General features: G+C 39.8%; 2 protein-coding genes across 7 annotated transcripts in view; both read left to right on the plus strand.

Moving 5' to 3' along the window:
* The first annotated feature begins 1863 nt into the window (after window positions 1-1863).
* Window positions 1864-5527, plus strand: POLR2D (RNA polymerase II subunit D). The gene is made up of 4 exons (XM_063340253.1): window positions 1864-2020; window positions 3436-3616; window positions 4071-4166; window positions 4919-5527. Exons 1-4 carry the CDS (start codon window positions 1948-1950, stop codon window positions 4995-4997), a joined length of 429 nt encoding a protein of 142 aa, XP_063196323.1. The 5' UTR covers window positions 1864-1947; the 3' UTR covers window positions 4998-5527.
* Window positions 5528-6932: 1405 nt separating this feature from the next.
* The window catches only part of WDR33 (WD repeat domain 33), a 71202-nt gene continuing 52846 nt past the window's right edge, over window positions 6933-25288 (plus strand). For 3 of the 6 annotated variants that reach the window (XM_063338105.1, XM_063338106.1, XM_063338107.1), the window contains exons 1-2: window positions 6960-7136; window positions 24840-25056. In XM_063338105.1, the coding sequence (XP_063194175.1) occupies window positions 24853-25056 (204 nt within the window). In that variant the 5' untranslated portion in view covers window positions 6960-7136; window positions 24840-24852. Of the gene's footprint in view, window positions 7137-24839; window positions 25057-25288 lie in introns of all 6 variants that reach the window. The other 3 variants (XM_063338108.1, XM_063338102.1, XM_063338104.1) reach the window with 3 other exon arrangements.

Here is a 25288-nt window from a genome sequence, read left to right on the forward strand (position 1 = left end):
CTTTTAATCCATCAAAACCTTTGCAATTTTTTTTTAAGTTGGGGGTTTTGACACTCCACACAAAATACACAATTACTGCTAGAAAGCTTAAAAACTTCTAGGAAGAATACATTTCTTCTGCTGGCGAATTAAAAGGAAAGCATACTACAAAGTATGGTTATACTTATATTATAACATTTTTGTTTATGAGTTCTTCCTACATTTTATTAAACAGAGATATTTAGTTAAGCTTTTTTTTTTAAGATTGTGTTGGGGCACTTTGTTGTGGGTCTGTTTTTAAATTATGCAATGTAGAAATTACCAAAGAAATTGTCTGTCTAACAGTTCACTACCTAATAACATGTGTCCAGCAAGGGTCAATACTTTTTGCCCTGGAATATGAAATACTAGAGGCTCTGTTCATGATAAATTAGATTGGGCCAAGCCTTTTCTTTTTAATCAGTTCATTTTAGGATATGACCGGTAAATATGCTTGAAACTTCCTGTAGTCATTCACTTTATCTCATCTTCTTTTTTCATGCACATTTTACAATTGAATTGGTAAATGCTGGAACAGCCATTATTAGTAAGGAAGAAGCCAGTGTGTTTTAAAAATAACAAAGGAAAAGTTTGGTTTGTTGCAGTAGCTGAATGATACTTACTGTGGTTTTATAAGTGCATTTTTAACATTCTTAAAAAAGGGGGGGGGATGACAAGGTCCGTTCAGAAATGCTCTTATTTGTTTCTTATTTGACTCGAGACCTTAACTAAACGCATCAGTGATAATGAACCTTTATTTTTCATGATAGCCTCTTTAGATGTATCTATAAACTCTTGCAAGTATCTGTCTTTCTCTTAATTGTTTTAGGTTTTGCATATTTAAGTAAAGGGATCCTTGGGGAAAAACAAAAGTTAAATTAATAACTTAAACCTCTGCAAGCTTCCTCCTGCTCTGAGAATCATGATGTTCTGAGTAGATGGGTTATTTGAGAAACCATCGGGATTCCAAGTAATTTTAAATGATTCTCTGATCAATCTGGCACAGATTTCCTTGTTTTCTTGTAAACCTAATTGAAGTTGTTTAATTTGCCAGATGTCCCCTGAGATATTTTCAGTCCATCTTCCTGAGTGTCATTCTGTTTGTACCACTTAAGAAATCAGTTTTCAATCAGTTTCTCTGCCAGACTCGTTTATCCAGGTAACAAATGTTAAAAGACCTGTGATATGACCCTTCATATTCTTATAGTTTATTCTTAATGCATTCCTTCTCCCAGCATGCAGGAAACCTAGGCACGGATGCAAGTTTGTGAGAACAGGAGTGGTTTCATAATAAATCCTTCGACAGTCTATTTTTGCCTTTCTTTAAGGGCAGGGGATGACATAGTAAGGTCTGATAAGATGATTACTTTAAGAGGCTTAGGCTGGTTAGGCATTTATGTGTGGGCTCTCTGAGGGAAATACTACTCCATAAGGTTATTTCCCTCGCAGTGTTCCCCTGACATAGTGTCAGGAGGACTGTAATCATTTTCAGGCTGCCTATGACTTTTAGGCGTCTATAGATTACTTGGGGATAGTCTGTAAAAGCAACCTCCCTTTCAAAGCATGTCATTAATGGTATCAACACTCCTCCCTCACACACTCACAGTAAGCAAGACAGAATTTCTGGTGCGGTTTAAGGTTTTCCTAAGGTTTGCTACCTAGCCGGAGGGCGTTCTGGCGGCAAAACGGAGTAGGCCGTAGCTCCCTGATCTACTTCTGGTGCGAAGCCACAGGGACGAAGACGCGTCTGCCGCCTCGCTGCCCGCCGGAGCTGCTGTGCCGAGCCCGGTGAGGGCGCACCAGCGCCGTTTTGAGCCCTCCGGTTGTTTCCTGGAGACGAGGGACCGACCCGCCTCCTCACAGCGGCGGGGCTGAGGCGGCGCCGCGCTTCCGGCCTGGCCGGGCCTTCCGCTGCCGGCGGCTGAGGTGATGGCGGCGGGCGGCAGCGACCCGCGGGCGGCGGACGTGGAGGAGGACGCCTCGCAGCTCGTCTTCCCCAAGGGTAGGCGGCGAGGGGGTCGGGGGGTGATTGGAGGCCGGCGGCGGCCGCCTCTGAGGGAAGGAGCGCTGAGGGGAGCGCTCGTTCCCTCAGGGGCGGCCGCCGCCACGCTGAGGAGAGCTCTCCTTCCCTCAGAGGTGGCCGCCGTTCCTGAGGGGAGAAGCGGTCCCCTCAGCGCTGCTCAGCCCCACAGGTCACAGGCACGCCGGGTACAGAGCCCCCGGTGTTAAAAATCTGGGATAATAAACCGTTCGCCTATGTTGAAGGAGCCCGCGGTGGCTAAGATGTGGCTGTTCTTATGTGGAGCGTGACGTGTGCGCGGGAATAATAATAATAATAAAATTCACATCAGGTTATAGTGGAAAGATTCTTGGGTTTTGATATAACCATTATTTTTTTATTTATTAAGGTAGTGCGGCTTTTTAGGAAACCAGCTGTCCAGAGCCTGAGTTGTAACTAGGGACGCTAACACTCTGTTTTTGGTTTGTTTTTTTTTTTCCCCAGAAAACTATTCAGTATAAATTCCAGAGCCGTATTAATTCCTCAGAGCTGCTCTGGAAGAGGAGGAAAAAAAAAAAGGGGGGGGGATAATAGTGCTTCATTTTTTAACAAAAAGCATCGTCCCAAATGACTGGGTTTTGGGTGCGTTTATGCTAAAATCTGCAGCTTACCCATGTTCAGCCCAAGTTGCTTTACCGCTCTGTTCCAAATAAAGGTCACCAGTCCCTTTCTCACACCATACCCGACTGGTTTTATAAAACAGTGCTGATGGGGATGCTATGGCTGATCCTCCTGCTTTGAGCAGCTCCTACTGCTGGTGTTGAAAGACCTTCTTGTTATTGCAATGAATATGGTGGTGATGAACAAAAATAAAAAGAGTTGCCTAAAAAGGGGTGGGGGAATCTGTTAAGATTGGTCAAAACCTTTTTCTGATAATAAAATTTCAGTGGGTCAATTCACCTTTCAAGTAAATGAAGCCTTTTTAAAAACGTTCAGCAGCATCCACGTGTATTTTAAGAACTCGGAGGCTTCCAAAGACCATAGGCACCACTTTTGAATTTTTCGAACATTACAGTTCTAAATATTTTTTTTCTAAAACACTACTTTAGTTCTGCCAAAAATGGGTGAAGGAAACATACTGCAAAAATGTAACAAATCAGAAGGCTAGGGCTGCAAATATAAAATCTGTGGTCAAAAAGACAAACACATTGGACTGTCACTCAAAATGGTGTCATTTTTATCGGCATTTATAGTATGACATGCTGCACGATCACTGGTGAAAGGGCTTGCACAATTACAGTGAAGCACATTGCTCATTTCCTTATTGCCCAAAGACAAATTTAGATAGAAAACTCCTGTAAGTGGACTTTATCCACGCTTTACCTTTTTTGTGCTGACGTTCGCTCATTCAAATGTAGAATTTGAAACTGCGGAAACTCTTCTAAATTCAGAAGTACATATGCTTCTTGAGCACCGTAAGCAACAGAACGAGAGTGCAGAAGATGAGCAGGAGCTTTCAGAAGTCTTCATGAAAACCTTGAACTACACAGCACGCTTCAGCCGCTTCAAAAACCGAGAAACCATCGCCAGCGTCCGAAGGTGAGTGGAAGAGTCAGGGTATAAGACTGTACTGGAGAAGCTGGTGTGTAATACTGGTGTTGCTTTATGAAAGTATGGTTTAGTGGTGTTTCCTGATTTGTACTATAATTTTGAATCTTGTCTTTCTGAAGAGGCAAGAAGTTTAATCGTAATTCTTCGTGGAGGGTTGTACTTTGTGAAGCCTTGTGAACCACTTTGTTTTCAGTATTTAAATGTCAGCTGGTTGCAATTAATGGGAGGATTTTCTAGACTTTATAGAGTAATTCCGGAGAAGTGGAGTTAACAGATGTGACTTTTCTTTTTTCCTCTGTGCAGTTATATAATTAGTCTTTCTTCCTGAAAGAACATTTAATTTGTTGCCAAAAGCAGAGTGGGAGGCTATTTGGTTTGGGTTTTGCCCTTTTATATTTCTGGCTTACTTCTAATTTCACCAAATTGTTGCCTTTCCTTCCAGTTTGCTGCTCCAGAAAAAGCTCCATAAGTTTGAGCTGGCGTGTTTGGCTAACCTGTGTCCTGAGACGGCTGAGGAAGCAAAAGCCTTGATTCCCAGGTGAGCATTTACGGATCGTAAAAGGACTGCTTTATACTTCCCTGTGATCTGAAGCCAGCTATGGGCAGATGCCATCTCCAATCCAGCTCTGCTAATGGAAAACCTACCCCTTGATCCGACAGCGAGGCAATCTTTGTACATGTCCCTAATGACACTTCTAACACTTACTTAATTAAGTGTAAACAGCTTAAATTGGGAGTCTTAGCCCACCCAGCTGTGCTTGGTTGGGTTTTGGGGGTTTGTTTTCTGTTGAAACAAATGACATTGCTGCTGTAATGAACTGTTTTGTGGATAAAGTACAGGGGAGCAGTAACTTCTTCATATCTTGATTTGTTACCTCATGGCCTGAGGGAGAGGAGAGAATGAAATGCTCATCTGAATTACAGTTTCTTCCTTGTATGCTAAGATTTCATAGCAAGACTGGACTGGCTTATGAGCATGAGGCTATACGGACTTCATTTAGAGGTCTATTTTAAACTTGCACCTGCCTTGCCTGTTTGATAAAACATTTTGATATTATTCAGCAGATAGTTCTGGGAAGGATGGAGTTTTGTCATTTAGAGAGGAGGCACTCCCACAGGGATTAGGGTGATATTTGTACAGTAATGTTACAGGCGGTTCCTGATGGTACCATACAGGTGGGTGACGCTGGCTTTGAGACCAATGGGAGAGAATTATGGCTGTCTGAAATGGATCCGGGGGGAGATGATTTCTGAAACCTTTAATGTACCCTCATTATCCTAATCTTGCAGCCTGGAGGGCCGATTTGAAGATGAGGAATTACAGCAGATTCTTGACGACATTCAGACTAAACGCAGCTTCCAGTACTAAGGTTAACCCTCAGCCCCTTCATCTGAGCAGAAAAACCTGGGAACTGTGACTGCTTCTCAGCCCTCTGGACCAACCCAGCTCCTTGCTGCGCGAGGGGAGCTGTGGATACAGAGTACCCCAGCACCGTGTCACCCACAGGTGCTGGAGGGCAGTGTGGTCCTCCTCCTTTGTTCCACCTGTCTGTTGGTAAGGACACCTGTATTGTGAGAGCCGAAGAACCTGAAAAGCCTTTTCCCAGTGGCTCAAGTATTTGTTTGTTCCAAATCCCTCTCCTGGATTTGGGCATTTTCAATGTGATTCTGTTGTGACTACTTTTTTTTTTTTTGTGAACTTCTAAAAGAGATGGAGAAACTTGTTCTTGACTCTTGGAAGTTTTAGTTGTGGGTGGCATCAATTTCTGTCGTGGTTTTTTTGCTTTGTTTTGTTTTTTTTTTTTTTTTTAATTGTGTGATGAGGACTGGATTTATTGACATCTTCAATACTTTTCTATTTTTGTTTAGTGTAAATAAAAAGATTTCTAATTACGGCCATGTGTTTGATAAACATCAGGTGCATATTACGGTCAAGGACTTTTTTGATAAACGGATCCTGTGATTATTAACCTCTGTTGGAGATCTGGGGCCTCCAAGTGCTTAGTAACACAATTACAATTTAGGACAGGTCAGTCAGAGGCATTATTAAGTATGGTCATAATGAGAGAACGTTTGGGCAGCATCTCCCTCCCTGCTCCCCTGTTCTCTGCCAAGTGATCGCAGGGACCCACCCTATGTATCGTTTCAGAAAAGAAATAAAGAGTTTCACCAGTGTTGCAAAAGGGAGAGAAATACAGCATTATTTCAGCTCTTACTGGAAACTTAATGTTGCTCCTATGCTGGAAGGACTAAGCTGGTTTATGACAACTGCTTGGGCTACCTCAGCTGAGGCACGGTGCCTCACTGCAAATACCATTTATTTCTGTGCTTTAGTGGCATCATGTCTCCTGTAAGCCAATAAACCACACATGCCTTCTAATTAACCACAGTAACTTTAACTGGATCAGGATAATTATAACTAAAGAAAAAAGCAAGGTGTTGTGGCAAATTTTTTATTTTATAGAGCTCTGTGGCCCCTTGTGATACGAGAATTGCTTTCCAGTAGCTGCTCCCACTGTAATTTGGTTTGCCCTGTAAAATGTTTCTGTTCGAGCAGCTTTTAAGACATTTTCGTATTTTAAATACACAAGCTCTCATATCTTAATGAGAACTCATTTTTATTCAAATAACCCCATCACTTTAGACCTCTTTACCTACACTTCTGGGTAAAATAAAAATTGGTAAGCATGACTACTTGTAAGCTAACGTAAGACTCCCAGGGTGTGTAACAGACTTAGTGATATGACAGTGATCTCAGAAGATTTGCACCATCCTCCACAGAAAGATAATTATGAGCACTGAGATTAATTGTTCTTGATTGTTGTGCTTCGATACCTGGTGATTAGGCCGAGGAAAGAGGAACTGAATTCCAAGGGAACTGCACGAGGTGCGATCCAGTTGTAGCTGTGCGCTGACCGTGGGGAGTATTAACACGAAGCGGTACTACCCGTTTCGGAGAGGCTGGAGCCGGCAGAGGCCTTGCTGCCCAAAGCCCAGGCCCGGCGGGGGGAGGCCCGTGGGTGCAGCTTCCCCGCCACGGCTTGAATTTTGGTCATCCTTTTCCCGCAAGAAAAGGCGAGCGGGAAGCCGGGCGCGCCTCCCCGCAGCCTAGCTGTACCATCGTGGCGGCCGATCCCCTCAGGCCCGCCGGCCCCCAGCGCGCATGCGCGCCCTGCTTGGCGCCTACTGGGGGAGCAGGGCTTCCGGCGGCGCAGGCGCAGCTCGCGGCACGCGGGAGGCTCGCGGAAGACGCTCGCGGAAGACGCGCGCGCCGTGCCCCGCGCGCCTGCGCACTGGCCGCTGGAGGGGGGGAGGCCACTTGCTCGCGCTGCTGAGCGTGCTGATGTAGAGCGCGTGCGCCGCCCGGTCGCTGGTGGGGGAAGGAAGATGGCGGCCGGACGCGGTGGGGGCTCGTGAGGCGGCGGCGGCGGCTTCCGGGGCCGGCGGGACCAGGCGTAGTGGCGGGGCGACAGGGCGCGGAGTTGGCGTACGAGAGAGTGGCGGGACGGTGAGTACGGTGTGGTGCTGGGCCGCTGGCGGGACGGGCACGGGGCTGGGCAGCCTGGGAAGTGCGGCTGCCTCCGCCATTTTTAGGCCGCGGCCCAGAAGCCGTGCGGCCCGGGCCGGGAAGAGGCTGGGCCCCCGCGCGGCCCGCCAACGGCGCGGGGTGGGTGCTGCAGCGAGGGGCCGCCGGGCTGCCCGGGCTGGGACGCCCTCGGGAGTGCGGGGCCCAGGCCTCGTCCGCCGGGTGAGGTGAGCGCAGGGCCCGGTTCCCCGGCGCCGGGCCACGGGTGGGGTGTGCTGGAGGGCTGAGGTGGTGGCCAGAGCTGGGGTGAGAGCAGGTAGGTGGCCCCCTTATTTGCCTGCTGCGCAGTTGTCTGGTGGTGGCCTCGCCCGACTCTCTCAGTCCTGTCTTTTTCGACTTTTTTTTTTTTTTTTTTTTACAATATTATTATCTCAGCCTTGGATTTGAGCGGAGATCGGGTTGTGACCGCTTGAAGATGCGGCTTGGGAAACCCTGGCCGTTACGGGTAGATACAGCCATATGTAGCAGACCCTTGCTTATTCTGGAAGGGTGGATGGATTTAATGATGATAGGGTGGCACATTCCACTGATAGAGACTCGCCAGTCTACCGTTACGGCATGTGTAGCAAACCTAGGTGACCTGTTAAATTCGAAAAAATACTTTAGCATTCGGTTTGAGAGACCTGGTTAAACTTTGTGCCTCCTTGAAGATGAATGTTATTTCTCACTAGCTGACTGTTGGCCGCTTTGTTATGCGTAGATAGCTGTATGGCTTCAAATACAATATTTTGAAATATTGGTACTCATTTGAGCATGTCTGTTTACCTTACAAAAGTTGTCATAGGTAAGTAGTTCTGTACTGGTTTTGTACCTCATTATACCCTTAATAGTAATTTGTGAGTGGTATTTGGGCATCTGTTTTCCTATGTAGACATTAGTCCCTCATGCTTCTCCTTGCAACAGACTTTTATCCTTTTATACTTTTCCTAACTCAAATTGTTTTATCCTTCCTTTAAGAAAGGCAGCACTACATACATATTTGTTAGAAAGTTTATAGTATGCAAACAACATATTCGTGTTAAAATATTTTGGGGTTCCCTCTTCCTGAATTCTTTATTAACTAAACTGACTTTTATTTCTCAGTAGTTTGCTGCAATATTCTGCCATCATCCTTAATATAAGACCATATAATCATAAAACATTTTAAAAGTCTGGTTCTTAACACCTTGTTCAGTTGTGCTGTAGTATTTTTAATGGGAAGATCTGAAAATGTAGTTAAAAGACTTCTCATTTAAACACTCTCAGCACAGTAAGAAAAATCTGTCTTGTCTTTGATTGTTTTGCTGTTAGCATTTTTGGAGTTCTCTGCCCAACTGCTCTACAGTTTAGAAGTTAAGCTTTACACGACCTTCCTGCATTTGGCTGTTTCAGAAGTGTATGGAACTACCAGATATAATATTAGGAGCATCATTTTTGGTAAATAAGTAGTGGAGGACAGGCAAAAAAACAAATCTCCTTGAGCTGTAGTGAATGTTAGGTGCTAGTAACTAGCATATGTTTAATTCAATACTCCTAGAGCTGCTAAAACCTTTTAAATTGTCAGTCACTGTTACCTGAAGTTTTGGTGCTCCGTCAAATCCTTGCAGCAGCAAACATTAGACTGTTTGGACCATTGGAACTGAAAATTTCTCATCAGTTTTGTATTCCTGTTAGCAGCAGAGGTTAGCACAGGAAGTAGTAACGTAGTGATCCTAAATTGCACTTGAGACAGAGGTTCTAGAAATGACATCTTTGGCTGCAACAAAGAGAGGCCTCAATCTGAGGAGGGGATGAGAAGGCTTCTGTTTTGTTCCAATCCCTAGGAGGTGTCTTAGTCTCTGACTCACATGAAAAAAAAAAAAAAAAAGTCGTGGAAAAGAGTTTTGGTTGAGTAGGGATATGAAAGGAGTACAGTTTAACTTTTTACTGAGATGATTCCACGCGAAGTATTTCACTTTTTTGAATTTGCTAGCCATGGGGTTGATATCTAGGGAATTTCCATAGTTGGTTCACTAACACTGAAATTAAAATAACTTTAGCCTTGCCCAGATATTACTCTAGCTTATAATTTGAAAAACTACTCATGTCTTTGTGCAGGAAAGTTGTAAAAACAATCTGAAAACTTTATCTATAGTGCGCTTATGAATTTTACAAAATTTCGTCTTTATTTGCTGTGCTTTCATTCCAGATACTGTATCGTTTTCTTATTGAAAGTTTTATACAAAGTAAAAATACAGATATGCAGCTTTGGATGGTATAGTTAACAAAGAAGTGTCATTCATATGTACACCTTAGTTAAAAAGAGTGTTGTTAGAGCTTAATGGTGGGGTGGGGATATGGTAAAGAGCTTTCAGAAGATTAAAAACTTAAAATAACCTTGGTTTTCTTCTCTTACAGAGAATCTCTGAAAGTAAGAGCAGAGAAGTAGACTTTTTGATAGCTAAATAATTCTTTGTTGCTTGTATTTTCTTATTGTTTGTTTCGCTTCAATTTAGAGCATCCATGATGCCGTATTTTTAAAATGGTGCTAAACTTACCAGCAATCCATTCTTGCTCTCTAGTATTTAAAAAAAACTACTCGGTGTTTAATAGAATGTCATTTCTGGTTCAACCAGCTCTCCACATTCATGCTGGCTGTACCAATCATTCTGTTGCGAAACTGGAAATGTGATATGAAGTATATATTTACCAGGAAAGAAAGTAAGCTAGTTTCTCTTATGTTATGCAATATTACTTTTGATAACATGTTTAGTATAAAGACAGTGCATGTACTGCGACGTGAAATACTGATTAAAATTGTTCTTCAGTTTGCGGTAATGTAGATTAAAGTTTGTGGTGGGAAAAGGTAAGGCCTGAATGTGTTACAGCATAGTAGAAGCCTGCGTTTTTGTGCAGGTTGTAATTAGAAAAGTGGCTAAGTATTCCAGCCTTTCATTGTTTGCTTATTTTAAAAGGTTTTATTTCAAGCTTCTTTGCCTTGTCTAAAGGGGACTTGGTTTAAAGAAGGAAAAAAACCGAAACAAACCAACCCAGAAAGAAACATGAAAACTGTAGTACTCTTTAATAGCTTAAGCACAAGTCAGAACACATTAGTTTAAATCTACTACTGACTTGATACTTTCCCTTGAGCCATTGTGCTTTTTTGGTACAGTTCCTTCTTATTTGCTTAGGGTGATCACAGTTACAATTTGTAAGGCATTCTCTGAATGTCGAGGGATACTAGAGACAAAATTATTTTACACTTGGAAACTCAGCTGACTGGTATTATTCCCCGTTTACATCTGCACCAAATTACAAAATGGAATAAGTATGAGTCTGTGTAGCAAGAATGGCCATGATAGACAGATCCCAGTTTATCTAGGAAGCTATGTACGCTCATTAAGATACCTTGTTGAACAGAAAGAATAAGTGCCGGCTTCCATATTAGGAGATAATCTTTAGTGCTGAAAATCCATGTAAATATACTTTAAGGATTGAAAAATGTACCAAGTCTAATAGTAATGGATTGTACTGAGTAAGTTGCAATGAAGTCTTACCAGGAACTGGGAGTTCTTTTCTAAGCAGTTTCATGGGTCTGTGCTTTTATCACAATTTCTCTCAGCTGTAGGAAGAAAGACTTGCTCTACAGTATTAAACTTTCCTGTTAACGAACACTGATAAAACTTTTGCGTTGTATACAAGTGTTGTTTCAAACAATTACATGGAGATGTTCTGCATGTACATAGAATATAAAAAGTATAAGCAGGTTTTCGCATTCTTCAGACACAAATGAAAACATCTCTTCCTCTCTGGACACCTACATACTGCAAGAAGTAACCCTGGTGCATTTTTTTTCAATCAAAAAAGGAGTTAAAAGTTTATCTTCAATTTCATTTTTCATTTAAATAGGATTTTTTCCCATGCACTGTTGTTAAATCGAAACACTTCTAATTTTCTGTTTACTTTTAATTAGTACGTTTTGATATGAAGAACAATGACGTGCTTGTCATGAGCTCATTGCTGTTATGTAGTCTTCACCAAAATGAAATGTGCTGGTTCAAAGAAATACATTCTATTAACTTTTGAATTTTTGAAAATGTTATCAGTGGAGTTGTAAACTTGATGTAACCTAGATTTTTTAGTTCTTTTAAATAATTTAAATCATAATATTCTTGGTACTAGAGTTCATAAAATGGTGCAGGCAGCTGTATGGGGGGGGCCCTTTCTGTGGGCAGAAGTACCGTGTTTGTTTGTTTTTAATCTGGCTCAGTTTTCTGTTTTGGCCTGTGTCTTAGAAACACTAGTTCTGGAACCGCGGAGGGACACAGGAGGAGATGGGAACAATCCTTCTCTGCTGTAGCATTGACTTGCACTGCACTGAGTGACTATAACCATGTGCTGAGAGGCAATGTGCTCTGTTCTTAGTGTAGCAGATATATCAGCTCTTTATGAAATACATCCCTAAATGTTTAAGGTCATGTTTATTTAGTACCAAGTTTTAATTCAAAGCGGTTGGTCATGAAGCTTGAGTTTAGATTGCTCTTAGTCACTCACCTGTAACTTTACCCAAAAGTGAGTAGCCCTGAGTTGAACAGTGTGGCAGGACAGGCCAAAAGCAACTTTGCAATTATAAGTGTAGATGTGTTGACACTGGTAAGTTCTGTGTATTAGTGTTTTATATACTTCAAGATGAGCACAGTGATACTTGAAATAATCCATGTTTCTTGGGTTTAAACTTTGGAGGGCTGCTTTAAATAATTTTCCCAAAACCAAAAGAAACATGATCCAAAAGAATATATTAATGGTCCTTTTTCTAAAGGGAGGCCAGAGGCTGGATAACAATGAGTCTAATATGTTATGGGTTTGGTGTAGTTTTCACGTCCATTATGAACATGAAACAGCGGTAACAGTTTGGCAACAGAGTCATTGGTATTTTACCGTGGGTGTATGAGTATTCATCTGCAGGTTTGAGTCTGGCAGGAGCTGCGCTTTGAGTTGGACAAGTAGTGCCACAGCTCCAGCTGATGCAAGTGCTTGACTTACAGCCTGATGACCGCATAATGGTGCAGCTCTACCCTGCCCAGTGTACATTTGCAGTCATCTAAACTGTCATTACAGCCCAAAGTGGTAACTTCCCCTGCTTTTGGTCATTTGGTGTTTTTCTCCTGTGTCAGTAGAGACATTCCTGGAGCTCCACAGTAAGTTGGCTGAGAAGCTGCTCTGGCTTTTGACTAACGTTAGCAAAAGGGGTATCTTAACACAGAGCAGTTTCTTAGGTGGATGGCTAGTGTGGTCACCAGATACTCAGGCTGGTTTAAGGGAAGGGTAATGTAGGACAGGAACACACAATTGGGGTCAAGGCAGGACTGCTTTTTTTCATGTCAGCAGTTTTTTAGGTTGGGTTCTGGTCATTATGGAACTTGATCTCAGCAATCCTCTTCCCACGATGCCGAAGTTCGCTCGGTAGCTATTGTTGCGGTTAAATTGTGGGATCCTGATGAGCAGTTGTGCTTCCTACCATTGTCTTCATTCCCCCAGCCCCAGTAAAAATCGCCAGTTAACTTCAAAAATGCCTTTCCTCCTGTTGGGCATGCTAATAAGCAAATCATTACACTTCTTAGCAGAGACTAGTGAAACTTTGTGATTATATCACAAGACAAATTATAGATTGCCCAAATTTGCAAGCAGGAGGACTGCAGACTGAGTAAGTGTTAATATAATATGTGCATTCTGTGATGTTCATACTGTTCCTAAATTATGCCCTTTGGAGTTAAATTCATAATTGAGTCAGTCATCAAAACAGGTTTTGCAGTCTTTTTCTACTGGTGGATGAAAATATTTTGGTCTTCTCAGCAAATTTAAACCTAATAAATAAATTTATTTCCAATAATATCTTTTGTAGACTCTTGACTAATATAATAAACCACAGCTGCCAGCTCAAAATACTGACCTAGAACTGTTGATTGAAGTGCTGCTTTTGCCAGGAAAGCTTGCTGATGTTCTCAAGGCAGGCAGTACGAAGTAGGAAAGAAATGCTGAGGGATTTTAGACCTTTGGAGAACTTGGTTTTCAAAACTGAAGCTCTCTGGTGACATGCACTTCTACAGAATTGTCATTCCCATGGAGAGCTTAACTCTTTCTGTAATTGGGGAGAAACTTATGCTAAGCCCCAGCTCTTGGGAGGGCTTTGTGCGGGGTTGATGTATGTGAACTTGAATTTCCTTTACTGAAGAATGTATTGGTAGAGATGATGAACACATGCTTTTATTGAACAGTATTAAATAGTAAATGTGAAGGCGCTTCAGTAAAGAAGCTTGAATGTGGTACAGGCATTTGCACGGCTTGTAGTTGACAAGGAAAGGCCAGAAAACTTATTCTGGAAGAGCTGTGTATGTGATTCCAGTTAAAAGCAAGTGTATGTCTAATTAATTGTCAGTTGTGTGAGCCAGTAGTGTATCAGCCATCAATTTAGAAAGCGTTATAGTATTGAAAGTTCTTTTCTATAGAAGAATCTCTACATTGACTATGTTTTAAAATAAGTGTGTTTCTTGACAAAACTTTACAAACTGCTTGAGTGATATTATGTAGACTTTTAAACACTGAGATCTTAAAATTAGAATAGTTATCATAGTTTATTTTTTCACATTGTTTGTTCCTCATAGTATTAAACAGTTTTTAGCCTAACCAGTAGCAAACAGAGGTTGTGTATTGATCTTCCACACCAAACTGTGGCAAAAGAGTAGTTTACAGTAGACATTTAAATCTTAACTGAAGCAGATGTTGGGAAGCTACACTCTTGAATTCTTTGTTCACATAAATGATCGACAATCAGAGCTCTACTTGATCAAAGTAATTTAGAAGTTCTGTTACGCCCCCCCCCCCCCCCATAATTTAGGGGGTATTTGTTTGGTTGATGGGGTTTTGTTTTGTTTTGTTAGGTTTTTTTTTAAACTTCTCTGATTCACCATAAAGTCAATAATGGGGAGCATTGTTAAGTATGGTTTGCATTTCTCTAGCAGGGTCCATAAGACTTGCTTAGCAGCATTGTGTGATTTCGTAAGGTTTGAATTGTTCTCTCCAATTCCACTACTCTTGCTTAATGGTGTCTCTATACTAGCTATGTCTGGGCATAGCAACTGTAGGTATTAATTTGCATCTTTTGCTATAAACATAGCTGCTCATTTAACTGCTTGAGAAACTTGAGTTTTGGTTTGCTGAGGATAAGAAACAAATCTCTGCCTTGGATAAATCTTTCTGTGTGCATCTGCTACATCTTTTTATCAAAAAAGAATCAAAAACACTTCAGGAAAAAAAAACTCCTTGGGTATTGCTAGGAAAATACTGTAGGGTAGGATGTTATATGGCATTTATTCTGCTGTATGTCTGTAAAAGTGTTTAGTATTTTTTCTTTTATTGAATACATGAAGTATGTAAATAGTCTTGATATGTCCAGAAGATGAAGGCTCTGTCACACAAAGCCTCCGCTTCTGGGTGCGAGTTAGCCATGCGTTTTACAATGGCTTTTACCATTAAAATATGGAATTAAATAAAAAGAAGTTATTTTGTCTTGAAGTGTTCTACCGAACTACAAAATCTCTTTTTGGAGAGAGAAGTAGAAAAAGAATCTTTGAAATGTTATTAATCACTACTGAAAAACATTGCTTTTAGTTGTGGAGGTGTTTTAACTTCTTACACTTACTGCATAAAGGCACATTTTTTCACATGATCACACATGATAGCACTAGTTCCCTTCCTTCTGCTCCCCCTCATGGACTTCAGTTTCTTAGTTATGGAAACTTAAGACACTATTCTACCTTTATTTAACCCAGAAACTGGTATGGCAAATAGCATTGCTTCGTCAGAAGACTGGCCCAGGTAACACTAAGGGGAAGAAAAAAAAAACAGGTCACAAAGTAGAGATTTTTCTTAATTCTTCTCTTTTTATACTTTCAACATTTGCTTTTACATAAAAGTTGCAAGAGTTCTGGGTATGTTAGGCATTCAATAGATAAAGGTTGTGAAAGGTGAATCTTTATGACAAATTACAACTCTTACTAAAAAAACTTTGCTATCTTCTCGTCAGCATTGATTTGCAACTCTTAGGGACTCAGGTGCTCAACTTCGTTTAATATATTAAAATTTATATTTCTGTTGCATAGTGTGAAGAGAATCAAACTGTTAGATTGTGTAGACTTTCTTCTCCTTATCAGATTTGCAACTCTTAGGGACTCAGGTGCTCAACTTCGTTTAATATATTAAAATTTATATTTCTGTTGCATAGTGTGAAGAGAATCAAACTGTTAGATTGTGTAGACTTTCTTCTCCTTATCATCAGAATCTCAGTAGATTGTTTCTGAAACAAAGATCCTGGTTGCTGTGTTTCCCTACTTTAGTCCTGCAAACTGCTATAGTCCTTCTAGTCCTTTTTCCCTTCCACTGATCATGAAGTTCCCTGAAGACTTTTTTGTAGGATTTTTTGACACTTTGTCTTCCCCCTTACCCCCTGCTGTTTGTGTGTTTTTTACAAATGAGGGCTTAATTCTTCTAAGGAGTTGTCTCTTGCCAGAAGCCACATATAGAAAATGAAAGCAAAATGGCCACATTTCTTCGGTTTAGTTCCTAAATAATAATTTATCTCTAGAGTCCAGTGAAGTTCCAGTTCAATCATAAGTGAGCTGAGGAGGAAAGATGATGATAGTTTGCTGATCTGGGGTTTATGTGCCTAAACAGTAGCACTTGTAAGTGACCTAGGTATGCTTGAGGAGTGGGTCAGCAGAAACCTTCTGAAGATTGGCAAGGAGACGCGCAGAGTTCTCCGTGTCTGGGCATAGCCTCATGGATTTGTACAAGCTGCAAAGAGACTGGCTGAATGAATAGCAGTCTCACTGAAGAGGACCTGAGAGTTACAGTGAAAGTCAAGTTGAATATGAGCCGACAATATGATCTCATAAATAAGAACAACTGCATATCGGGTGAGACTAGGAGTATCCCAAGCAGATTCAGCAGTGATTTCCTGCCGCCCCCCAGATTAGTGTTAGTTCAGCAGGTCCTGATAGAAAGGTATCTTGATACTTAGGATTAGCATCCTAAATTAGCATGAGAGGCCTTTTTTGCTTTTAAACTGCTTTTCTTTCTTGGTGTGTGGGTGTTTTTTTGTTTGTTTGTTTGTTTTTATTTGTCATCCTATGTTATGTGTTTTGTTTCCTGACACAATGGTAGCTCTAAAGGCAGGCAGCATCAGTCATCACTTCAGCATGAAAACCAAGCTGGATGTATTTTAGTCAGTTAAGATGAATTGGTTATCATAGTGACTCACGGTAGCAAAAGACAGTGTAGGTTGGTTGTTAACTGAATGCAGGTCTTGACAAGTGCTAAGCAGGAGTCAAGACGAAGGAATACACTAGCTGTTTAGAGGGAGGATGAATACTGTTTTATTATTGAAAAATTATTAAAATACTGCAAGTAAATTTTAACTTGAAGCAAAACTATCAAAATCATGGGGGCAGACCAAATCCTGTGCATCTTCTAACTGAGGTTTAGGTGCAGTCTGACAGACATCCTCGAAGTAATTGATTGCTTCTGTATTTGTTTTGAAGTACACTTCAAGAAACCTGCTGTACAAGTTGCTTTTGTGATCTGCAGAAAGGGAATTGTTCTACGCTGGTTTACTTGTGGCCGAAGTGGTAAAGCAGGACCTGCCTCTTGCATCCTGTGAACTAAAGTATTTTTACTTTTCTGTGATTTACGTAAGCACCCATCTTCCGTAAATGTCTGCTTTGGAATGAGTCAAATGTTTAGTTTGAGCATAAAACGAGGAATGTTTAAGATTTGTTTGACTATTAGGTATTTATTTAGCACTAGAAATCCAAAATTTGAAGAAAGTGTTAAATGTGCCTGTAATTTATGTGCATCTAAGTAGACTCAACTATTGAAGGTTGTCCCCCAGGCTCTGTAACCTGAGACTTTCAGAGTGGCTGTTTGAAGTTTGTTTTTTTTCCCCCCAATATCGCTTTCTCCCTTGGGCTTTTAGATGTCTTCGTTTGTCTGTGTGCTCAGAGGTTCTTGGGCATAGTGTGTTTGTGGGTGAAACTTCAAAGGCGTAGGGCCTTTGTCAGTTAAATGTCAGCACTGCTGCTCTTCCTGTAGAGAATAAACCCTTTGGATCAAAACCTGCATCAAAGTAATCACATTTTGCCAGGTCTTGCTCACCGTACAGTGAAGACGGCTATTTTCTTGATAGATATGTTAGAAATGTTACATGTTCTATCTTTTCAGACTCCGTATTATGTGTGTGTATGTGTTTGGGTTGTGTTAAATATCTGAAGGTTTAAACTTCATCGTGAAACTGGGCATAATGAAAGTACAGAAGTGAAGTTAAAGGGGGAAAAACATACTTTTGCATTCTTAGGATCATGCCAATATAGTAGATTCAGGGCTGTGTATGAATCAAAAATCTTTGAAGTGTTTCCAAAGAAGAGGTCATTGAACCTTCTGGGCAATGTAGTAGTTTATTTTACTTAACCAATGATGAATATAAGTATCTGTTTCTGTGTTTTTGATGAAGACATAGGAGATTCGAGATCCTCCCCTCCCCCCTTTTTCTATCAGAATAGAATGACTGGAATGGGGAAAGCTGACAAATCCTTTTCGCTCCACTTTGCACAGTCAGAATTTAAAACCCTTTTCTAGGAAAGTTTTGTTCACAAATAGAAAACAATAGAGAATGGACCCTAAGGTATGTTGGGAGGAGTAGAGCAGTAGAGCCCTGGGGAAATCTGCTTGCTGCGGAGAGCAGTAATGTTGTTTAGTATCAGTCTGGTATTATACAGGTCAGTATTTTTGTCTTTGAGTTTTGTGATTTGGTGTGTTAAGGACCTCCAGCACCTGTGTGTAACTAAGGAGTCTATTCTCAGATTGTAAGAACGGTCTTATTTTTCTTAGGTTTAAACTTACTATACTCATGTCTGCATGTCTTCTAGAAAATTTCTGGTGATCTGCGTACAGAAATGCAGAAAACTACATGCTGTTGCTGTGCCCGATGTAATTAAAAAGTGGAAGTAAGATATTTAAATACTCAAAGGATGAGAACTGTATGCAATTTTTTTCTAGCGTTGCAAGGTTTTTTGTCTGCTTTTGACAAAAATATTTCATGACCACAGGGCTAAGTTGGGCAACTTTGCACTTCATTGTTGCATCTCATTGACCAATGCAAACTTTCCTTACCACCAGGGCATATGCTGTTTTTACAAAAAGTGGCGTTCTGTTAACTCAAAGTCAAGACAGGTCACAGAGTGGCTTTGAAGATGAGAATGTTTTGGCGTTGTTTTTTTTTAACTGGTTTTATATTCCTGCTTAATACAGCCATTATCTTTCATAACTAGTGGGAAATATATCATCTAGTTATAGAAAAGTAAATCAAGAAAGATCTATAGCAGCTTTCTGGACTAAATTTGTTTAGATGTAGCACTCTTGATGAAGCAGCTTTATCTGTCCAAAATCTATGATCTAAAAAAGGACTGTTAAAAAAAAAAAAGTACCTTTGAAATTATTTGAAACTCTTGTGTGCCTCACGCAGATGTACAGTTTTCAGACTTTAGGTGATCTTGTTTTGTAAATGTGATTAAGTGTTTTTCCAGTACAATGGGAAATTGAAACACAAAGCAATTCAAGGAATTGGTCAAATTAATATATTCTGCACTAGATCAGCAAATCGGTATAACTTTTTCACAATTTTTCTGTGTTTTCAGAGTGGAATTATCTGATGTATTGTGAAGGAAACATATGATCAATCTTTTCTTCAGAAAAACGGTGACATCCACATAGAGCAGAAGCTCAGTTTAAGAGCAGAAGACAGTTTTAAAATATTGGGAAGACCAGGTACTTAAGATTGCCTGGTTTTCAAAAATGAGGAATCCTTTTTTGTATGTAACCTCCTACCTGGTGATTTTATGCTTTCAGTAAATGCCTGCAAGTCTATCTCTCTCACCCTTCTCAGCCCTTAACTAGGATGGCTGGCTCTGTCCCTGTGTGGTGGAGAAACGATGTGTGTACATGCATGTTTATTTCTTTTTTTTTCTTTTCTAAAACATGAAAAAATTGTTGAAGGTGGCAAAAATAGAACATTTTATGTCTGGAATATATCCTTCCATATAGTTCTTTTGCACTGGGAAGAGGTACAATTCCCAGGTAAGGAAAAAGGCTGGATGATGAGACCAAGAAAGAGCTTTCCTGAATGTTCCTAGTGTGAATATTTCAGGAAGGGGAAGCCATGGAAGGATCTACTGCTGGTCTCCAGAGCAGAGATGCACATTCTTCCAAAGGATGAAAGAAGGGAGTAATTTTTTGGAACTCAGTGTTGATACTCTGTAAAAGAGGGGAAGGAATAATATTAATTTTTTTTTTTTTCAGAACAGGTGTGTTTATTCAGATGTGCTTACAGACTTCTTAATATCCAAATTAAAAAAATGCAGTGGCACATTTTTTCAGAGGTGGCTCTTTACAATCGGATTTTTGAATTTACAGAAATGTTGTAATGTGGATGTAAAGGTGCTTGTATAATCAAAGACAGATGGCGTTTGCTGCTGATGTATTGAACAATAAACTTGTTATGCTGACTTTGCATTTTGGTGTTCTTATCTTTCTGCCTTGGAAATTTGAGGTGATTCTTCTCTGATAGTGTTTTTTCACTGAATGTCTTGAACCCTGTTTTGGACTCCGATGGGCTGTTGCAATGCAAATAATCACTACCAATTTCCACTGTTTCTGTTACACTGTAAAAATGCTTGCTTTAAAGCCTCCACATACTTTGTTTAACTGTCTAATACGCATTTAAAGAAGTAGTATGCAGATACACTCAGGAAATTTTTAGCACCTCTTTTCCTTTTGCTGGTCTTTGAAGCCGCAGTGTGTTCTGTTACAGTGGGCAGTGTAGGGTTTGCAGTGTAACTGTCACTGGCACTCCTCAGGAGAAAAGCCACCTGTTCTGCCATTTGGAAACCTACTTTTCTTTTGCCTATTTGGATTATTACTTAATGTACGGCACCCAAGTTGCTTTCACTTCAAAGAAAAATAACTACTAAATAGGCAAGCACGTTTTAGTTACCAGCTATTGCACTTCATTAGTAATGATCTTTACTTTTTGGGTAAACAGTATAAAATTTGTCAAGTTTATATGTAAATCAGGTATTTTTTTTTTCTTTTAGTATTGAACTATCTGTAAGAAGTTATGGATTTAATATAAGGCATGACTCTTTTCTCCAAACTTTACCTGATTAAACCAGTGTAGAAGGATGTTTTGGTTATTTTTATTTTGAGTAGCCGAATTTATTTTATTTTGATTTAGTGAAGTTGTGTGTGAATTGCTTTGATTGTGTGATTTTGGGCAGCGAAGTCCAAATCTGTCAGTTTTCAAAACTTACTGCAATTTTGATTATTAAAGAAACAGGCATACCCAAATAAGATGATAACAGTGTTACTAAGTGAAATGCAAGTGTTATTTTTGTAGCCTTATTTGAGTAGGAGCTAAATGGTAACCGTTTTCTGTAATGGGTTAATACTGTATGCTAATACCTTGTTTTAAAAAGCAAACAAACCCGACAAATCCATCTATCTTGTGACACCATGCTGCCCTGGGTATAAGGTCGTGCCTTTTTTTTTTTCTTTCCTATTTTTAACTCTGTTCTGTAACTGTGTCCCTCTGATCATTCGATAGCATTAGTAAACCTGCCATCCTTATGGCACTGCTGGGAATGAGTAAAAGGCTTGCTCTGTTGCAAGTGCATTTGTTGTCAGTTAAGGAACAGCAATGGACGTCTTGGGTGCTATCACAAGGTCCTTGAGTTCTGTTGTGCAGTTTCAAGTCTCTCTCAACTAAATTCTTTTTTATTTATATATATTTTTTTTAACCTATGTCCATTTGTCAGGTTTGTCATTCACTCTCTCTTGACTTACCTTGCTCCTCAGTGTTTTTGCTCCTATAGTTACTCCAGCTCTTACTGTGTTTCTTCTAACTTGTTTTTGGGTTTGTTTTTTTTGTTCGTCTGGTCCCATTCCTGCCTTCAGTTTCATGTCAGATGTGCCTTCATTTATTCCCCAATTTGATTGCATTTCCCAGGCTTTCTTTTGTAATCTTTGTTGAAAGGTAGGCCCAGTTACTTATCTTCCAGTGTTTCTGGATGGCCTTATCTCTGCTCAGTGAGTTCATTATATATTCTTTGTATATCCCCAAACATGTGAAAGCTTATTGGCTTTGAAGGGGTATTCGTGGGGACAGAAAGGGGGAAACTGACAGTCAGCCCTCTGAAAAGTCACGTTTATGTGGATGCAGGAAAGAATGGCATATGAAAATTCACATTTAAAATTGTGATAAGGGTATAATGAGCTAGAAGAGAACAGTAATTAATTGGTAGCATTACTATCCAAGAAACAATAAAGTAAGAGCTGGCCTATGCTTGATGTTGGAAAAAATCCTGCTGCTGCTTCTAATTCTGTGCATTAAGGAAAAAACACATAAAACCCCCAAAGTTTGGTGCTTTGTCTAAAAGAGGAAATTTAGTGTTACTCTTCTGAGTTACACATTGTCCTCTAATATTTGTTTGCATATTTCCGCTCCCTCTCCCAATATAGCAGGAGCTTTAGCTATAGACGCACTGAATTGAGACACCCTTTTTTTGACTGATGCAAAAGATCTAAAGGAGAACCTGTTGAGGCATTGGTTCATCCCAACAAAAGAAAAGCAGAATACTGATAACTTAAATGTGTATGTTTGACTGACTGGAGTGGAGGTCTTTGGAAATAAATGCTGCAGTTTCGTCTGATAACTGAATCTGTACCATTTATTTCTAAAGCTTCTTTGTTTGGAAACTTCACTCTGCATGTGTGTATATATGTACATCTATGTGCGTGGGTACACACTCATTTTATATATCTATTTGTGTGTGTGTATATATATATAAAATGAATGCAAACATGACTTGGGCATAAGGATATTATGCCAATATTATATTCTTATATGAATAAAAGCATGATATTTGGTGCCTTATTAGAAGAAAGTGATCATGAGCAGCTGGGTAAACAAAAATCTTTTTCCAAAGTTTGTAATTGCAAGTAGGAGGCTTTTTGTGATAGAGGCAGTGATCTCAAAACAGCTTAGAACATAAACGGAATGTAAACCCATCATTTTCCTAATGCCATGTCATTTTCCTTGTCATGTTGTTGTAGTTGAGATGTCTCATGTTGTCTTGTCATAATCATGAACTTGGAAGGATCTGTAGGTGTGGAGAGGTGTAATTAACATGTTTGTGCCTTTGGTCATCTTTTAAACAGTAGCTTTTGCTGATGTTGATTGTATATTAAGTGAATATATTTAAGTGTTTGCTATAGTTTTGGGTGTTTCCAATCTAAATTGATCCATGCCATAGCTAATGCGTTATTTACCTATGTTTGTAATTGAAAAATTTTCTTCAGGAGATTGTATTTTCTGAAAGATGAGAATAAAAGATTAATTAACTTGTTCTTTGGAGTGCTTCTCTAAAAAGGCGTTTTAATGTAATCTTGCAAACATTCAAAAGTCTTTTTGGAAGCCCCAGCATATATCTGTGTCTGCAGTCTTGGTCTTAGTTCTTGAAATGTATTTTTACATTGTTCATAAAAGAGTATAGATGTGTGGCTCTGAAAAAATATCTTTTTCCATCTGGTTTAAAGCACTAGTTGGTATAGGGGTGTAGACTTGAGAAAGATTAGTACTGGAAATTTTCTCTATTTTTATTTTCATGAGCAATGCATAAGCTTTAAAATTACACTAAAAAGACTTTATAAATTAACTTGCGTGTTTAATGCCAGCTTGCTTGGCTCATTTGAAGCAGCTGCTTTCTCTTAATTGCTGTAAAACCACTAGTATCCTTTTAATTTTACCTTTGAGAATTAACACCTGAAACTTTCTGTACAACAGTTAGCTGCCATCTGAGGTAGTGTTAGGGGTACTTGGCATACTTGCTGCATGAGAAAGTTTTGATACCTTGTGTTAGTCTCATAAAAGGTGCTACTTCTGCCAAAGGTCTTAAATGTCCTTACCTCATGTGAGGAAACATGCTGGTTTAGTTTAGACTTGTTTGTGTTGAATGGAGAGTAGCTGTAATGGCTCTGGTTCGGTTTTTCCCTGTTGTTGGTGTGGCTAACAGCCAGGTGTCAGAGATGGCTCGTTTGTAGCTGGCCTGACACACTTTCTGTTACCAGTGGAAAGGAGTGTGTGACTCCTAGGTTTGCAAAGCCTGTGAAGGTTAATCCCTGCCCTGTGCCAACAAACTCTGATATTTAAAGCAACGTGCTCCTTGGAGTTATAAAGAGCCTCTTAAGGAGAATCAAACTGTGCACTACTTATAAACCTTCTTTTATGTCTAGCATTTCTATCTTAGCTTTATTTTGCTGTTTAAAAAATGGAAATGTTTTTCAATTATTGGGATCAAAAAAGCAAATAAAAAAAATTTTAAGACTGACAGTTGAAATAACTTTCCAACTCTTTCACATTGAGGATATGAGTACTTTTAATAGGAAAATACATTCATGAATTTGCAAATGGATTATTTTGACTTTTTTTAAATTCTACCAGTTTTATTTCCATTCTTTTTATTAAATGCACTTTTCACTCTGTGTATACATTTCAGCCTTTGTGCAAAGGAGGGTTTCTCAGCCTTTTTGCATTCCCTTGATGACAGTGCCAGTTTATTTTGATTTAAATTTTTTGTCAGACTAGGAGTTCAGGATGGGACAGGAGTACAAGTTGAACGTTAAGTTTGAGCTTTTGCTGGTTCAGAGTGTGTCACTACTTAGTCTGAAGTTAGTGTATACTATAAAGACAGTGTATATTGTAGTTTTCAGCTATGGAGAGATTGCTGTGGTTGATCTCATTATTTAAGGATTTTACAGACTGAAAAATTAGGTTTTGAACTTATTTCCCTGTGTCAGAAAAAAAATCTGAATATTGAAATTTTTTTCCCCGCCCCTCACATTTTCTTAATGTTCTCAGTGGGACTTGTTGGAGGGGAAGTTATGTTCAGTTACATTTATCAAACCTTGATAAATATGTAATCCATGTATTTTTGTGATAATGGAATTGAAGGCAATACCTACAGGTAGATTGTGGTCTGTGGTGTATTCACTGTAAGTTATGTAAAGGGAATGTAACTTTATTTTCAGGTGTCCTAGAATAAGGTTTTGAGGCAGCCCTTTAAAACTTTTTTCCTTGTCAGTAGTTAAATTAATTTGTAACTGATGTGGTGTTTCCTGTTGTATATTGAATAGGAAATAACATCTCCTGTTGAAGCGTCTTACTGTTTCTTGCATTTACTTATACTGTTTTTACTGAGCACATTTTTTCCCCCCCCACAGTTCTAGTTTAGGGATGATAAAGCAAACTTCATAGCGATCTGTTTCAATACAGAATTCCTCTTGATAGAGAACAAAGTACTTAGCCACTTTAATGTCAGTGTTATGTTGCACAGGGGAAGAATGATAATTGTTCAGAAGAACCTGCAAATATTTCTTCCCAGTAAACAGTGCTTTATGAAGTTGTTATTCATCCTTGTAAACCTAAATTAGTAGAGATACTAATATGGGACTTTTGTCATTATTGTGTAGTAACGTAGCGTTTCACTTTTTGCCGCCTTTCAGAAAGGAGACAGCCATGGCCACAGAAATCGGCTCCCCGCCCCGATTTTTCCATATGCCGAGGTTCCAGCACCAGGCGCCTCGGCAGTTGTTCTACAAAAGACCTGATTTTGCACAGCAGCAAGCAATGCAACAGCTTACTTTTGATGGAAAGCGGATGAGAAAAGCTGTGAACCGGAAGACCATAGACTACAATCCCTCTGTAATTAAATATTTGGAGGTTAGTTAATCTTCTGGTTTTGTTTGAAAAAGCTTTTCCATTCCTGAAACTTGTGATTGTGCTTTTTGGTGTCCATAGAGCAGTTATGGACCTGGCAGATCTACTGCTGCATTTTCAAACTAAGTGGCAAATGCTTGTAAATTTGGTATAGTATGAATAGAAGGGGTTTTGGTCCTTAGTAATAAACCTGCACATATATACACCTGATTTTGTAGTTTGTGTAAACACTTGT

The sequence above is a fragment of the Chroicocephalus ridibundus genome, chromosome 6 (genome assembly GCF_963924245.1).
Source record: "Chroicocephalus ridibundus chromosome 6, bChrRid1.1, whole genome shotgun sequence".
In the NCBI taxonomy this organism is placed as follows: domain Eukaryota; kingdom Metazoa; phylum Chordata; class Aves; order Charadriiformes; family Laridae; genus Chroicocephalus; species Chroicocephalus ridibundus.